The sequence below is a fragment of the Parasteatoda tepidariorum genome, chromosome 11, assembly GCF_982258835.1.
Source record: "Parasteatoda tepidariorum strain Cologne lab strain chromosome 11, Ptep-v5.0, whole genome shotgun sequence".
Lineage (NCBI taxonomy): Eukaryota > Metazoa > Arthropoda > Arachnida > Araneae > Theridiidae > Parasteatoda > Parasteatoda tepidariorum.
In genome coordinates, this window is record NC_141765.1 from 25,445,418 (window position 1) to 25,460,339 (window position 14,922).

Genomic DNA, 14,922 nt, shown 5'->3' on the forward strand with positions numbered 1-14,922 from the left:
GTAATTGTCATGAATTCTGCCATTATGAATAGTGTCCTTATTAGAGCTCGGGTCTCAGAAAAATGGCAGAAAAAATTTAAAACTAGCCTAATTAAGCAATAATTTTTTAATTTTTCCTGTATATATATATGTGCATGCCGAAAATTCTTTTTTCATTGGAAATATTTTCGCTTGTCAGTTTCATTTATTATTTTGTTCCATTGCTACACAAATGATTACCGGTACACGCTAAATCTGTTGAAGTCACAAAGTCCTCCAAGTACCCATAACAAATCTATACCTCTGGGAGTACTGGGAGACCAAAATTACGATTTGCGGCTGGATGGATGGTGCGTGAATGTGTCCTCCCTGTGAAACGGGATGTGACGTATATATGTTGCCTCCCAATCATCCTCAGGGATATTTCCCAGACCGTCACCAATAGCTCCCTATGCAGCTCCAGTGAGACGTAAATAAAATCACCGTACCGTACATTGTTACGCATACGTATGCAGGCTGCGCTAGTAAGAATGTATGACGTATAAGCTTTAGTCAAGTTGAAAAGTATATAACACAGGTTAGAAAGGGCATCATCACGAAGCTACATCAAAAGTTGCTAAGATTCGAACCTACTACCTCCAGTTTACAGAGCATTTGGAGGAACGGTGAGACGCAAACGACTGAGTCAGAGAGGCCCCTTGAAAGCTTCATGCTGCCCACACTTGGAAATATCGAGCTCGATTTAGTCCGAATTTGAAATTGAAGTCGTGAACGATTGGTAGGTTGGTTGGTACTTTATTAACGTCGCACTAGAGCTGCACAATGCTGGTATTGGCGAGAGTCTGGGAAATATCCCTGAGGATGATCCGAAGACATGCCATCGCAATTTTGATCCTCTGCAGAGGGGATGGTTCCTCTGCTTTGGTAGCCCGACATCCTGCACGCGAAATCGAGCACTTTACTATGGAACAGTTTAACGAGGACCGATACCGCTCACCCTCGGTCCCTACACAGGATGATCAAAGTGGTCACCCACCCGCTTACTGACAGCAGCCGAGGATGCTTGACTTCGGTGTTCTATTGGGAACCGTGTCTTTACGATCAGTCCACTGCGGGACTGACGGCGTGAACGAAACAGTTGGCAAAGTTCGAACAAATCTAAAGGTAAGCATGCCATAAGATATTTTATCATCACATCAAATTTCCTCGATTCTAAATAATGCTTTAAAACTATTATCGAGCAATTTACCACCAGATCTCAAGGAGATAGATGAATCGCCGCTACTTAATCTAGCATCTACTTAATAATTATAGAAGCAACAGATTTCACCTGTTCTATATTAATAAACAAGCATTTGAAGTCAGCTATGAAGAAATTACTATTTCAAAGTAAGACTTTATAAAAAGATAATAATTTTAAATTTTGTTTGATAAAAGAATGGAAAATATTTCTACGCAAAAATGAAAATGCTTGATTGTATCGAATGTGCAAAGATACGGATTTAAACTAAGTTACTTGTGACAAGCTTTCTTGCTATGTCTAAACTACTTTTGTAACTATCACCCTACAATCTAGATAATTTTAAAAAATGCTTGTTTACTTTCAGAATTAAATACTACAGCAATTAATATTGTTCATTTTAATATTCAAGGCAAAATATCGAATTTTCATGACTAACTGGAACTGCTAGGTTATGCAATGCTTTAGATAAAATTGATATTCTTCAGCGAAACAGGGATAACAGAATCTGAGTTAGATTTCTTCAATGGTGTAAATTTTGATACATTTCATTGATGCAGATGATATATTACATCTGGTGGTACTAATGTTTACGACAAAGTTCAATATGATTTCAAAAAAAGAAAATTAGTTACTATTTGGAATCCTCAGAAATTGTTTACATAGTTGTTTACAGTGCCAGAATAAGCGTACGCGGGGCCCTAGGCCATTGAAATTTTTGGGTCCCTTAGATTAAATTTTTTTTCTCAGATATTTTTTATTTATTCAAAAATAAAAGTATTTATACATCTTTTCATTTAAGAGAGCATATTTAAAATAAAAATAAATAATAATAAATTAAATTTAATAAAATAAATTAAGTAATAAATAAATATGATTGAAATTATGTAAAAAAATTATTGTATTTTATTAATATATATTTGAAATTGATTTTTTTTTAAAAAATCATTGTTTTTCTTAATTTTTTAAAATGTATTTTCAAAAATTCCATTTTAAGGGGGGCCCTAATCATTGGGAGCCCCTGGCTTCCTTTGTTCCCAACTGAATGTTTTAATAATGAAGTAAAAAATTTCTATTTCAAACGAAATTTAAAAATATAATTTTGATTGGTGACGTAATGTACTAATCTCTTCTAAGCATGGCGTTGATTGCATTTAATATTTTTCATTAATATGCTTTTTTTCTTTTAATTAATATTGCCAATTCAATTTTATTGATAAAATGAATTAAGTAATAAATAATACATACATATTTCTTTTAATTATACCACTTTGTCTGTTGAAACTGCTCGTCTAATCACTAGTATCACAGATTATTACTTAATATCATGCAAAATTATATTATAACCACAAATGAAGATTGGAAAAACACATTTTTGTATTTTCAAATTAGTAAACTATAAAAAAAAAAGCTTTAAACGTTTTGAATGAATTCATTTTCGATTTAAAAACAAATGCTGATTTAAAGAATTCGTAACTTTTTATGACAAATTAAAAGTCATAAAAAATTAAGATTGAAAAAAGTATAAAAATAATTTTAAAAAATATTTGATTACAAATAAAATTTTTAAGTAAGTTTAAATCTAAGCAAAATCATTAGAGAAAGTGTTTTTGATATAATAATGATAATTTTTACAGGATGGTATGCAAAAAGGACGTTAAAGTAACCGCTGGCTAAAAAGGATTGTGATCTAAATTTTTTTAAGGAAAGCAAAAACAGTACAAAATATTTGGAAATAATCAACTAAATACTTAAATAAAAGAAGTAAAAATTTCTCTATCAAAAATCGATAATAATCTACAACTAACGAACATGTTTAACGCTCATTTGACCTCTTTAAAATCTGCAGTTTCTTTGATTGACATGAAATATTTAACATAACCAGAATTTTTTTTTACTGCTCTGGAATTGAAACTACTGAAGTTTTAGAAATAATAAAAAATTTAAATTTTAAAAAAAGTATTTGATGTGACAAAATTTATGTAAAAACAAATAAAATTCCTGCAAATAATCGTGTTGATATTCTAAACAAGTTCATTAAATAACTTACTGATTAGTGATATATTCCCAGATATTTTGAAAATTTCAGTTCTTACCCCAATTTATAAATGATCTATCTACGACCTAATGATGATCCAATTTATAACTTTAATTTCAGTAATAACCATCTTATCTAAAGTCTATGAAAAATTAATGCAACAGGATATTATCTCACTTAACCTCATAAATTTCATATTTAGAAATCAATATGGATTTAAATTCCATATTTAGAAGTCAATTTAGATTTAAATTTATTATTTAGAAGTCAATACGGATTTAAATTTCATATCTATAAGTCAATACGAATTTAAATTTCATATTTAAAAGTCAATATGGATTTCATAAGGGCTTAAATATCCTAACTTAAAACACTACCTATTTATGTATCACTATTTGAATATCTGTAATTCTGTTTAATTTTCTGACTAAAACTCTTAACGTGTGCAAAACCTGACACCATCTTGATTTGCATTCTTCAAATTTCATATTTTCTGACAGTTAATGTTTTTTTTTTTTCGTTTATTTCCTCATCAGCTTTTTTCTTTTTTCTTGTTTTTATGATTCATACTTAATCCTGCAACCACATAGATTTAAAGCTCTAAAGTGTTATTGTATTTATATCGTTGTTTTTGCCGTATAGAAATGTGCTTTTTTTAAAAATAAATTTTACTATTACTTTTAGATATATATACACACTTAAAATGCATACGTACAATACATACACGCGTGATACTTTTTTTTCATGACGCATTTTTGCAAAATAAGGCATCATCCCTTCACGTAAATCCTCTTTTAAATTGTTCCCATCCTGAAGTGAGAGAAAAAAAAACATAAAATATTCTTCCGTATGTCATTTTCCACTAAACGCCTAATTTTGTGCTCCTTGGGCAAAGTTACTACAAATACTTTTAGGTATATATTGGTATGTATGGGAAGTATGACGTCCATTGCTTTTTATAAAGCAAATTTAGAGTACCAAATGATATTTTTCACTCTATGCTCTGTTTTTTTAAGTTAGCAAGTATGAAGTAAGACTTTAGCATCCAAATAGAGTCTTGGTGCTGCCATCTAGTGTGGCAGAAACTAGACGTCCAAATTAGCATGACCAATGGTATCTCACCCATTGTGGTGGTCCTGAAAAAGTGGATACCACCTCTGGAGAACGCACTAGGTCTGCTCATCGGCAAGACCGATTGTGCAGCTCATTGGAAATAAAAAAAGCATGAAGTAAGACCGGGCAATAGAGTGAGACCGGGTACCCCTTGCTTGTGTCTAAATTTGTTCTGTTTACTAGCAGTAAACTTTTTAACAACACTTTATTATAAACAGTTAAGAGGCTCCGCCCCATTCACGCTGTGTATTGCATTTTATTTTTTAACATCAACAAATTATCTATTATGGAAGGTTGACCGTGTAAAGCTCAACACAGATGACACCTAGGGTTAATACTGGTCGTAAGACTTCCGGGTCACTACTTCCGACTGATTTCTACTCCTAAGCTTGAAAATGCGCGTTATCTAATATTATTATACTTGTAGTGTTTACAATAAAATGCGTTATTTCAATTTAACTTTCAACGTAACATAACAAATGAATTAGGAAGACACAGCGAGCTCAAAGCATGCCAAACTTTATAATTTATTTATGCTGTGGTATTAATTTTCTTAAATTTATTTAGGTTCATGATGTGTTAGAATTTATAAATTACAAAAAACTCTTATAAATGGTAAAACTACACATAAATTTCAACACAAATCACAATAACAAAACTTCCGAGAATATTAAGCCTGTTCACGCATCACCTCGTAAGCATTACATAAGCGGAGAGATACACCGGAAGTTTTCCGCCGGAAGTTTACAACCGGAACTTTCAACGTAACATAACAAATGAATTAGGAAGACACAGCGAGCTCAAAGCATGCCAAACTTTATAATTTATTTATGCTGTGGTATTGATTTTCTTAAATTTATTTAGGTTCATGATGTGTTAGAATTTATAAATTACAAAAAACTCTTATAAATGGTAAAACTACACATAAATTTCAACACAAATCACAATAACAAAACTTTCGAGAATATTAAGCCTGCTCACGCATCACCTCGTAAGCATTACATAAGCGGAGAGATACACCGGAAGTTTTCCACCGGAAGTTTGCAACCGGAACTTTCAACGTAACATAACAAATGAATTAGGAAGACACAGCGAGCTCAAAGCATGCCAAATTTTACAATTTATTTATGCTGTGATATTAATTTTCTTAAATTTATTTAGGTTCATGATGTGTTAGAATTTATAAATTACAAAAAACTCTTATAAATGGTAAAACTACACACAAATTTCAACACAAATCACAATAACAAAACTTCCGAGAATATTAAGCCTGTTCACGCATCACCTCGTAAGCATTACATAAGCGGAGAGATACACCGGAAGTTTTCTAAATTTCTTCCAGTTTGAGGAAGCTTGTTATTATTTACATTCAGTCAACCATCTATAACACAGATCAATTCTTCGTTTGCGACAATGTAATTCTAAAGATATTTCCACAGTAAACAGACACATTTATGATCAGTCAAAAACACTGAAGTAGTTTTCGACAATAGACTTTTATTCAATGAAGAATTTTACAATTTTGAAAGCATATTTAAAAGACAGATTCTGTGATGACTTCGTCGCCCTTACCTGGGAAGGGATATTTTTCAATTTCCTTACTAAAATGGGCAAATATTTTAACAGACGCTGCTTTAGCTACAGGTTTCTCTAAAGCGTTCAGAGCCAAAGTGCTCAAGAGACCAGCACCCCAACCCATAGGTCCTAATCCAAAAATGCTGATGCGTATGTCTTGCAATTTATTAATGTTAAAAGACATCAAATCTGCCTTGCCACCTTCAGCAGGTACAAGAAGGAACATAGAAACTTTTGAATTTCCAATTCTTGCATTCAGTGTAACTTTGGGACCCAGATCATTTAAAAGCAAAGCTCCTCTGTATGAGGCCTGGATTTTCTTGAATGTTAATTGAGTAGATATCATGAGCACCTCATCCAAGTCGATTACCACAGCGTTACCTTTTCTCTGCAGAGAAGAAAGACCTAAAATTTTTCCATCATATAGTTTAGCTTCTCCTTTAACTCTGACGAAAGCGATCTCGCGTTCGAATTCTTTCACCAAATCGTCTAATTCCAGAGGATCGATGAAACCTCCTGACCCGTTTGTTGCTTTAGATATAAAATCATCTATGTATGCATTAGCTCTTTCTTGGAGTTCATCTGAAATGAATAAATATTATTTTAAAACATTTAATTTCATTGATTTATAATTGAGCTCTTCATTGCCCAAAACACCGTAAACAAAAAATGGTAAATGCCATAAAATAGTATACATCATTTTTTAAAATCCTCTTTACGATACGTATTTTTAACAGTAGCGTAGAATTACTTATTTGCCCCCCCCCCCCTCCTGCAAGGTTTATTTTATTTTATCCTGAACAAATGATTTTCAAAATTCTGATAGAGCGTTCGCCTTACAATGAGGTGAACCGGGTTCGAATCACAGCGATGACTGGTGGATACGGATTCCGTATCCCGCTTGCTGACGTAAAATATCCTCAGTGGTAGACGGATCATGAGTTAAAGTCCCCTTGCCGTCAGGCTAACCATGGGAAGTTTTCGTAGCTTTCCTGTCTATGTATTGCAAATGCGGGTTAGTTCCATCAATAAGTCCTCCGTGGACATTCTGTCCATAAAGTGCACCAGACGATCTGACGGCAAATCCGCTTTATGGACATTCTGTTCATAAAGCGGAATTTATGAGTTTGAACTAACGTAGTTAACCAGTAAATTACGTTAACCAGTAAATTACGTTAAATAACTACATATTGGATAATTTAAAGAATACATTTTGACAGTTAAAACATTTTTCCTTCTATGTAGCGTCATTTTTTTAACACTTCCTTTAAAAAAAAAAAAGTTCCTTAAAAAGTCCTTTAGTTAGAAAAAATTACATTAAGCTTTTGGTGAATTTTTATTAATCAAAATTTTCCGTAGATACACTTATTAAATTATATTAAATTCATAAAGTACTATTCATCTTTTAATGTAGAAAATTTGCAGAATAGAATTATTTTAGAATGTAACTTAAAAATGCGATGCATTCAAACCATGTTACGCAAATAGTTAATAAAAATAAGTTATAGAGATTTATAGTATCTACCACCTTTAATATATATTTTTAAATTCCTTGAAGCTTAATAAGGTTAAATAAGGTTAGTTAATGAACACACTAAAAGTTAAGAACAAAATCTTTTTACTACTACCATTCTACTTTTCAGAAATAACAGACATAGTCGTTCGATTGTAACCTGAGTACATTTTTATGTTTTTATCTTTATATATATGTTTAAGTCATCGATTTTGAAGTTTTTTTTAGTCCAGTTAGTCATTTTTTTTTATTGAGTAAGATGACTTCACTGGATTTAAGAGCTTAGAATTAACAATGCAGAACTAGAGCAATTATTAAAGCGACAGAATAAGAGTTAATACAGAATTAGAGTAATTTCGTGTTAACTCATTTGGAGGTAGTGGTTCATTTATGATCACATTTTGTTGAGAAGTAAAAACCACTTTTATGAAGAAAAAAAAGATTGAGGCTTAGAAAAATTGGATATTTTAAACTGTTGGCTAATATCTTATTTTTAAAATAACGCAGTCATGTAATTCAGATCAAAATATCGATATTATTATTATTATTATTGAAATATTGCTGTAAATTATATATTTTTTAAACATCCTTTTTCTGAGCTTTGAAATTATCTTCGATGGATAACCAGTTACATGGGGGCTACGAATTGAAGATTCGTAGTTTACTTGATTACAAACTTGCTTACTTTTAAGGAAACATTTTTGTTTTAACATTTTAAGAAATCTTTAATTAGCTTTTATATCATCTTTTATTTTACAAATCTTTCAGACTTCAGACTAAATATTTTTAGTAAATAACACCATAAACAGACATTCAAGTCTGAGACTAAAAACATTTAAATTGTGATACCGAAATAAACTTTTCAAAAAGTAAGCAAGTTTGTTAAATAAACTGCGAGGCATCAACCCGTAAACTCAGGCAACTGGTTGTCCGTCTATGATGCACTCATGTCCATAAATTAAGGATAATGAAGTTCAGGCACAGAAAGAGACAGAAGCCAAACAAATTTTACTTATTTGTAAAGTCCATGTATTAAACAAAAGGTAAAGAGCAAAAAAGATGCTATATGTTTGACGTAATTAATAAAAATTGCGATTTTTACTCTCTGGAGCAAATTTCAAAAAAGAACCTATTTACAAAAAACAGTATAACATGGTTAGTATGATGGTTAATACGGAGTATGTCTCCTGGACGATGCAATACAGGCCGTACAACGCCTAGGCATGATGAGTATCAAATTATCAATCTGATCTTGGGGAATATTACACCACTCATCAAGCAATGCTCTCCAAAAGTCCGGTAGACAGGTGGGAGGGGGTTGACGGGCTGCAATTCATCGGCCAAGCATATCCCACACATGCTCTATTGGATTCAAGTCCGGTGAGTATGCTGGCCAATCCATACGGGTGATATCCTCCGATTGAAGGCATTCGTCTACAATGTTTGCACGGTGAGGACGGGCGTTGTCGCCCATAAACAGAAATTCAGCACCCATGGCGCCCCGAAACAAACGTACATGTTGTTCCAGAATGACATCCCTATAGATGTGGCCTGTCATTGTTACACTCTGAACATGTAGGTCAATTCTGGAACAAAGAATAATTCCTCCCCAAACGAGCCATCCTGCACCACCCTAACGGTGTCGATCAATGGTGTTGTCTTGGTGGTAACGGGTACCTTACGCTCTCCATATGAAAGTCCGGCGAGAATCAGACTGCAAACTAAACCTGGACTCGTCGGAAAACATCACACAAGATCACTGTTGCGGTGTCCACAATGCATGCTCTCTACTCCAAGCTAATCGCAGGCGACAGTGAGTTGCGGTAAGTGGAACACATCTGACAGGCCTACGAGCATATAGACCAATGTGCCCTAAGCGCCTGTACACGGTCTGCCTTGAAACTGTCGTACTGGTAGCTGAGGAGAGCTGATGAGACAGGTCTGATGCTGTGCTCCATCTGTTTCTTTTGACAGTAACTGCCAAATACCGGTCTTCATTCGGCGTTGTAACTCGGGGGCGACCTGTGCTGTAACGTCTACTCACATTACCATCATCTTGGAATCGTTGCCAAAGCCTGGAGATGACACTCTGGGTGATTCCAAGTTCCTCGGATACTTCCAGCTGGGTACGTCCACATTCCAGTCGTCCGATGATTCTGCCACGTAAAAAATCATCCAAATGCTTCCTTTGTGCCATAACTATGCGGTTATTGCACTGAAAGGCTTTTAAAGCGCTTGTGAACAATTTTACTTCTTTGCCACCATTCCTTATATACCCCTCTCTTACACTCTCGTCATTGTGACGTACTACCAGCGTCATCTAGTGGTTTCCTGTAATTTGCATATTCTTCTTCAGGATGTGTGTGATAATTCTACAGGTGAAATTTTAATTTTAGAGTTTGATTTCCGTGTGATTCTGAATTATCCTTAATTTATGGACATGAGTGCATATTAGAAGCTCACTAAGAAAATTTTAAATAAATAAATGTTTCATGGTAATATTTCAATAATAATATCGGGAACGTTTCCAATCGGTATTATTATTATTGAAATATTGGGTGGAAATGTTTATTTGTTTATTTTTTTATAATCTCTTTGTGAGCTTCTAAAATATCATAGGTGGACAATCGGGGCTCCCTGGGGGTTACGGGTTGAAGACTCGTAGTTTACTTTAGCAAACTTGCTTCCTTTTTGAAAATAAGTACATTTCAGTATCACATTATCACTATTTAAACGTTTTTAGTCACAGATTTGAATGTCTATTTACGGTTGTGTACTAAATATATATTTTCCGAAGTTTAAAAAGATTTGTAAAATAAAAGATGATATATAACGTAATTAAAGATTCTTTAAATTGTAGAAACAAAAATATTTCCTTGATAAGTTGTGAGAACAGGATGTGAAGCAGGATACATATAATATTATCTCGTTTTAAATGCTAACTATTTATAATCTTTAGGGCAGGATGTTATTTTGATTGTGTGAATCAGAAAAAACCTCAGCTCTAACTTTTTAAAATTTTCTCAGAAAACTCGCAGTTGTTTTGAGTTAAAAGTATCATTTTAAAAGTAACAATTTCTAAATTATCCTATTTTAACACTAGATTGCCCAAGGAAGTAATTTTGACTGCTTTTTAATTTCAATTAGAAAAACAATGATGTATATAATGACACAATTTCTTAGAATTGTGTGACTTTTATAAATATTTTTATTGTTGATATTTGCTAATAACTTGTTATGCAACTTAAAATAATATCAAAAATATTAAAAATTAATTTTAAACAAATTTCTTTATACATTAGTTATTCTTTCACAAAACAGTCATTTTGACTTCATTGTATGGATATTTCAGTCTTTCTAGTGTTAAGCGTAAGCCTTTGTCCTTCCAAAATTTTGATTACAGGAAAAGTAGTAAAGCAAATTTTAAATTGTATTATCTAAAATATATTATCTAAAAATATAAGTTGTAACTACAACTCTTTTTGTTTAAGAAAATCTAATAGAACGTGCTTTGATTTGAGTTGTCTAAAATATAAAGTTAAATTATGATTAGATTTTCTTTTATTATTTTTTTTATTATTATTACATACTTAAACATAATTCATTATTCAGCAAATTTTAAACCGTACTTTAACCTAATATTTTTCAAATATTTAAGATTAGAATTACACCCGAACTAATGAATATAGGAACACGAATTAATTTTAAATATCTTCAACAAAAAAAAAAAAAAATGCAAAACACTTGATTTGAAATATATTTGAAGAGATAAGCCAAGAAAGCGTTTTCAGAAAGAAACACTACGATTTTCGCGTATGAAATAAGATATTTCTCGGTACTATGCTGTCTTCAAGTGGAAATTCTGAAAACTTGCAAAATAACTATTTGAAAACAATACTAAGGTAGAGTTTTTTTTTTGCAGAAAATGTCACCTTTGTAAAAAGTTAGGCGGATCTCGATATTGCCTCAATTCATTACCATCAATTCATTCACTTAATACCTTTAGGTCACCTAAAAACAGATATAAATACACGTTACGAAACCTTTCTCTTGCTGACTGAATTCAAACGTCAAAGGGGAGTGGACGGAGAGAGGAATTCTAAATTTACTATTATTCATCCTTATTTACTATTTACTCTGCTCGACGGTATCGTCACCCAATTAGAACATTAAAAGCATAAGATAAAGCTTATCAAGTAAAAGATAGTTTATGAAGTATAATGAAGGAATATTATTCAATATAGATGAATTAAGGAATATTTTTTTAAAACTGAAACGGAATATTAGCCAACGGTCCCGTCTCCTCTTTTCCGAGTTGTTTTCATTGTTCATTTCATTGCCCGTTCGGACCATTTCATCAGCAAGTTGCAACTATGGTTATTAAAGTTGATTCAAGTTAAAATTGGTTACGTGCTTTGAAATAAATCAAGTTAAATACTAATTTTTTTTCTTCAAATATATTGTATTGCGTTCAAAATGTATTTCTTAGAGTAGTGAAACGATCGATTGTAAATTAGTAATTTAATTAAAATATGTCAATATTTATTCTCAAATAAAGCTTAGATTGAAATTGATTTTATTTTATTTTTATATATGCCTTTCTGAGTTGCAATAAATTACTTCTTTATAAGTTATCACGTTTGTCCACTCTAGCCCTCCTCTCCTGTATACACACACACAAGTAAATCCACATCTAGCTTTATACTATTTAACTAGGAGGCTTCGCCCCCTGCTCGCTGGCGCTCGCCAACCCCCCCCCCCCCGAAACTGCTTTCGCAGTTCATTTCGGATTGCTTCGCAATCCGATGTTCGCTTTGCTCGCTCATTGGATACGTTCTTAACATCTAGCTTTTGTATACTTTTCTGAACACTGAAGTTCTGAAAACTTTTCACTGTAGAAAATTCTAAACCCGTACATTTCAATATTAATTTGAAATTGCAAGCAGTTAGACTTCGGTGAGAATCGAAGACAAATGCTATTGTATTTATGTAATGAGTTCACAACTTCTTAATTATGTGGATAAATACGAAAAAAAGTTTAGAGATTTGTACAAAACGCCTACAATTAAAAATAAAAATTGTTGCCAGGGCGAGAAAAGAAATATCATCGGTTTTATTGATACATACGTACGTATTAGCGTTTTATATAATATAGATGTTCAGAATCCAGAATATATTAATTGTAATCAATAGCATCATTCCAGACTATTAATTGGGGAATAAAAATATTACAGCACATTTTTTGAAATTATATTTAAGCCATAAAAATTTTATTTACCTGCTGTAGATGTTCCAAAAATTACGCAGACAAATATTGCTAAGTATGCAACAGTAATCATGGCTAAGTGACAGCTGTAAAATATAAAATACAATTAAATTTTATATATATATATATATATATATATATATATATATATATATATATATATATATATATATATATATATATATATATATATATATATATATATATATATATATATATATATATATATACACACAAAATAAGTAAATATAAAAAGTATGAAGACGGAGAGTGCCAAAATATTTAATTCATATAAAAAAATCACCAAAGTTTTAAATTAACTACAATTTTAACTATTTATATTGAAATAATTACATAATACTGAAGCATAGAACTATTGATCAGATACAATAGATCCAAGACCTTTTCATCCATGTTGCAGTAAGGAGTGCTTTCTGAATTTTGTTACAGTATATCCAAAACAAAATATTAAAAAAATAAACAAATAAAAATAAAAAGTATAACGACGGAGAACACCAAAAAATTAATTAATATAATGAAAGTACCCAAGTTACATAATTAACGGCAAATTCAACTATTTATATTGAAATAATTACATAATACTGAAGCACAAAACTATTGACCAGATACAAAAGATCAAGACCTTTTTAATCTCTTTTTCATCAATCCATATTGCAGTGAGGAGTGCTTTCTGAATTTGTTACAGTATAGCCAAAGCAAAATATTCAAAAAATAAATAAATGAAAATAAAAAGTATAACGACGGAGAGCACCAAAAAATTAATTAATACAATAAAAGTACCAAAGTTACATAATTAATGGCAAATTCAGCAATTTATATTGAGATAAATACAATATAACCTAAAGTAATTAAATAATTTAACATAATTTAATCAATGAAATTTCTTAGAGATTTAATTTAAAGAATAATTTCGAGAGTTTAGATAAGTTTTAATTTTTGAAAACAAAAACTTCATTGCTTACTTCATTCCTCGGAAAAAGAATTAAAAAGAATAGGTCGTGGCAATCTTCACAATTTTATTTGAGATTTTCGATTGTTATTTGTTTTTTCTTTATCTTTATAAATTTCGGTTAGCAATGTATTCCTATCATAACAGGACTTTTCGTTTCTTGCACAACAAATGTGAACGGGAGCCATCTGTTCATTCACATTAAAAAAAGATCATAATTTATAAAAATTATTTTTTTCTTTTTCTTTTAGATAACATTACTGCTCATTTAGTTCAAAATAATAAAAAAATTAAGACAATTTTGCTAAATGGAAGATATAACAAAAAAAAATTTCTTATTTACTATTAAAATTAAAAATTATAGAACACTGGAACTCATTGTTTTTTCTTTAGAGCTCATACTATATTTATTTTAAAGAATTTAAATAAAGTATACTATTTATTATATTATTCATGTTTTAAATTTGAAATATCGTTAAAAATATGAATTGTTTTTTAAAATTGTTAGCTTAGTAACTTCAATTAAATTATTTAAATTGTTTTTGAAAATTTTTGAGCTATTCGTTAGTTATTCTTGCTATAAAAAAGCCGATTTTTAAATAATTTTAATGAACAATTTCATGGTTTCACTCCGAAAAAATTCATGCGAGTGCTCTTGTTTGAACTTTTTATTTACAGACTTAACTTAAATATTAAAGGTCTCGATTTTTTCAAATATAAGAAGTTGTTGTTGACGTATGCCTGTTTTAGGCAGAGGGGGTGCGATTGTTCTAGTTTTCCAGTGGCGCCATCTATGGCCAAGAATTTGACTTCTGCCACACCATACGTCGCACCCGTTTATAGGGCGGACCCATTAATATATCCATTCATTCATCCACAGATCGTAATTTTGACCTGAATCAGAGAACGAACGATCCAGTACCCCCAGAGATATTGATTTGTTATGGGAACATGGAGGACTTTTGCGACTCGACAGATTTAACGTGCATCAGTCACTTCCCGGCCTTACTTGGAGTTTTCTATCACGTAATAGTATTGTTGCTCTGCAAGTGGCACAAAATAATATTTCGATTCTAAGTATCTCAAAATAAATTGCAATGAAAACCCATGAATCGAACGTAGGACGTAGTAGTAATTTTAATTACTTTTCGTGGTGAAAGAGAATTTGCGACGAAAAGTTTCTCCCGTGATATCGCGTCCTCTTATGCATCTTTACATAATTTGTTCA

The 14,922-nt window shown here is 31.5% G+C and overlaps 1 protein-coding gene across 2 annotated transcripts; it reads right to left on the reverse strand.

Annotated features, from left to right (window-relative positions):
* Positions 1–5,847: 5,847 nt before the first annotated feature.
* Positions 5,848–13,877, reverse strand: LOC122271863 (mite allergen Der p 7). 2 transcript variants are annotated; one of them, XM_087154365.1, is made up of 3 exons: positions 13,708–13,877; positions 12,737–12,810; positions 5,848–6,527 (listed from the first exon to the last, which is right to left on the reverse strand). In XM_087154365.1, exons 1-3 carry the CDS (start codon positions 13,710–13,712, stop codon positions 5,905–5,907), a joined length of 702 nt encoding a protein of 233 aa, XP_087010491.1. In that variant the 5' UTR covers positions 13,713–13,877; the 3' UTR covers positions 5,848–5,904. The 2 variants fall into 2 exon arrangements, with proteins under 2 accessions (XP_087010491.1, XP_087010490.1); XM_087154364.1 differs by having other exon boundaries at positions 13,368–13,722.
* Positions 13,878–14,922: the final 1,045 nt, after the last annotated feature.

Bases quoted from the DNA above. Each gene is read 5' to 3' on its own strand.
- LOC122271863 (XM_087154364.1), bottom strand. From the start codon at position 13,387: ATGAAAAAGAGATTAAAAAG. The intron at 12,811-13,367 runs GTCTTGATCTTT...TATATTTTACAG, and splicing joins ATGAAAAAGAGATTAAAAAG to CTGTCACTTAGCCATGATTA. The intron at 6,528-12,736 runs GTAAATAAAATT...TATTCATTTCAG, and splicing joins TTTTGGAACATCTACAGCAG to ATGAACTCCAAGAAAGAGCT.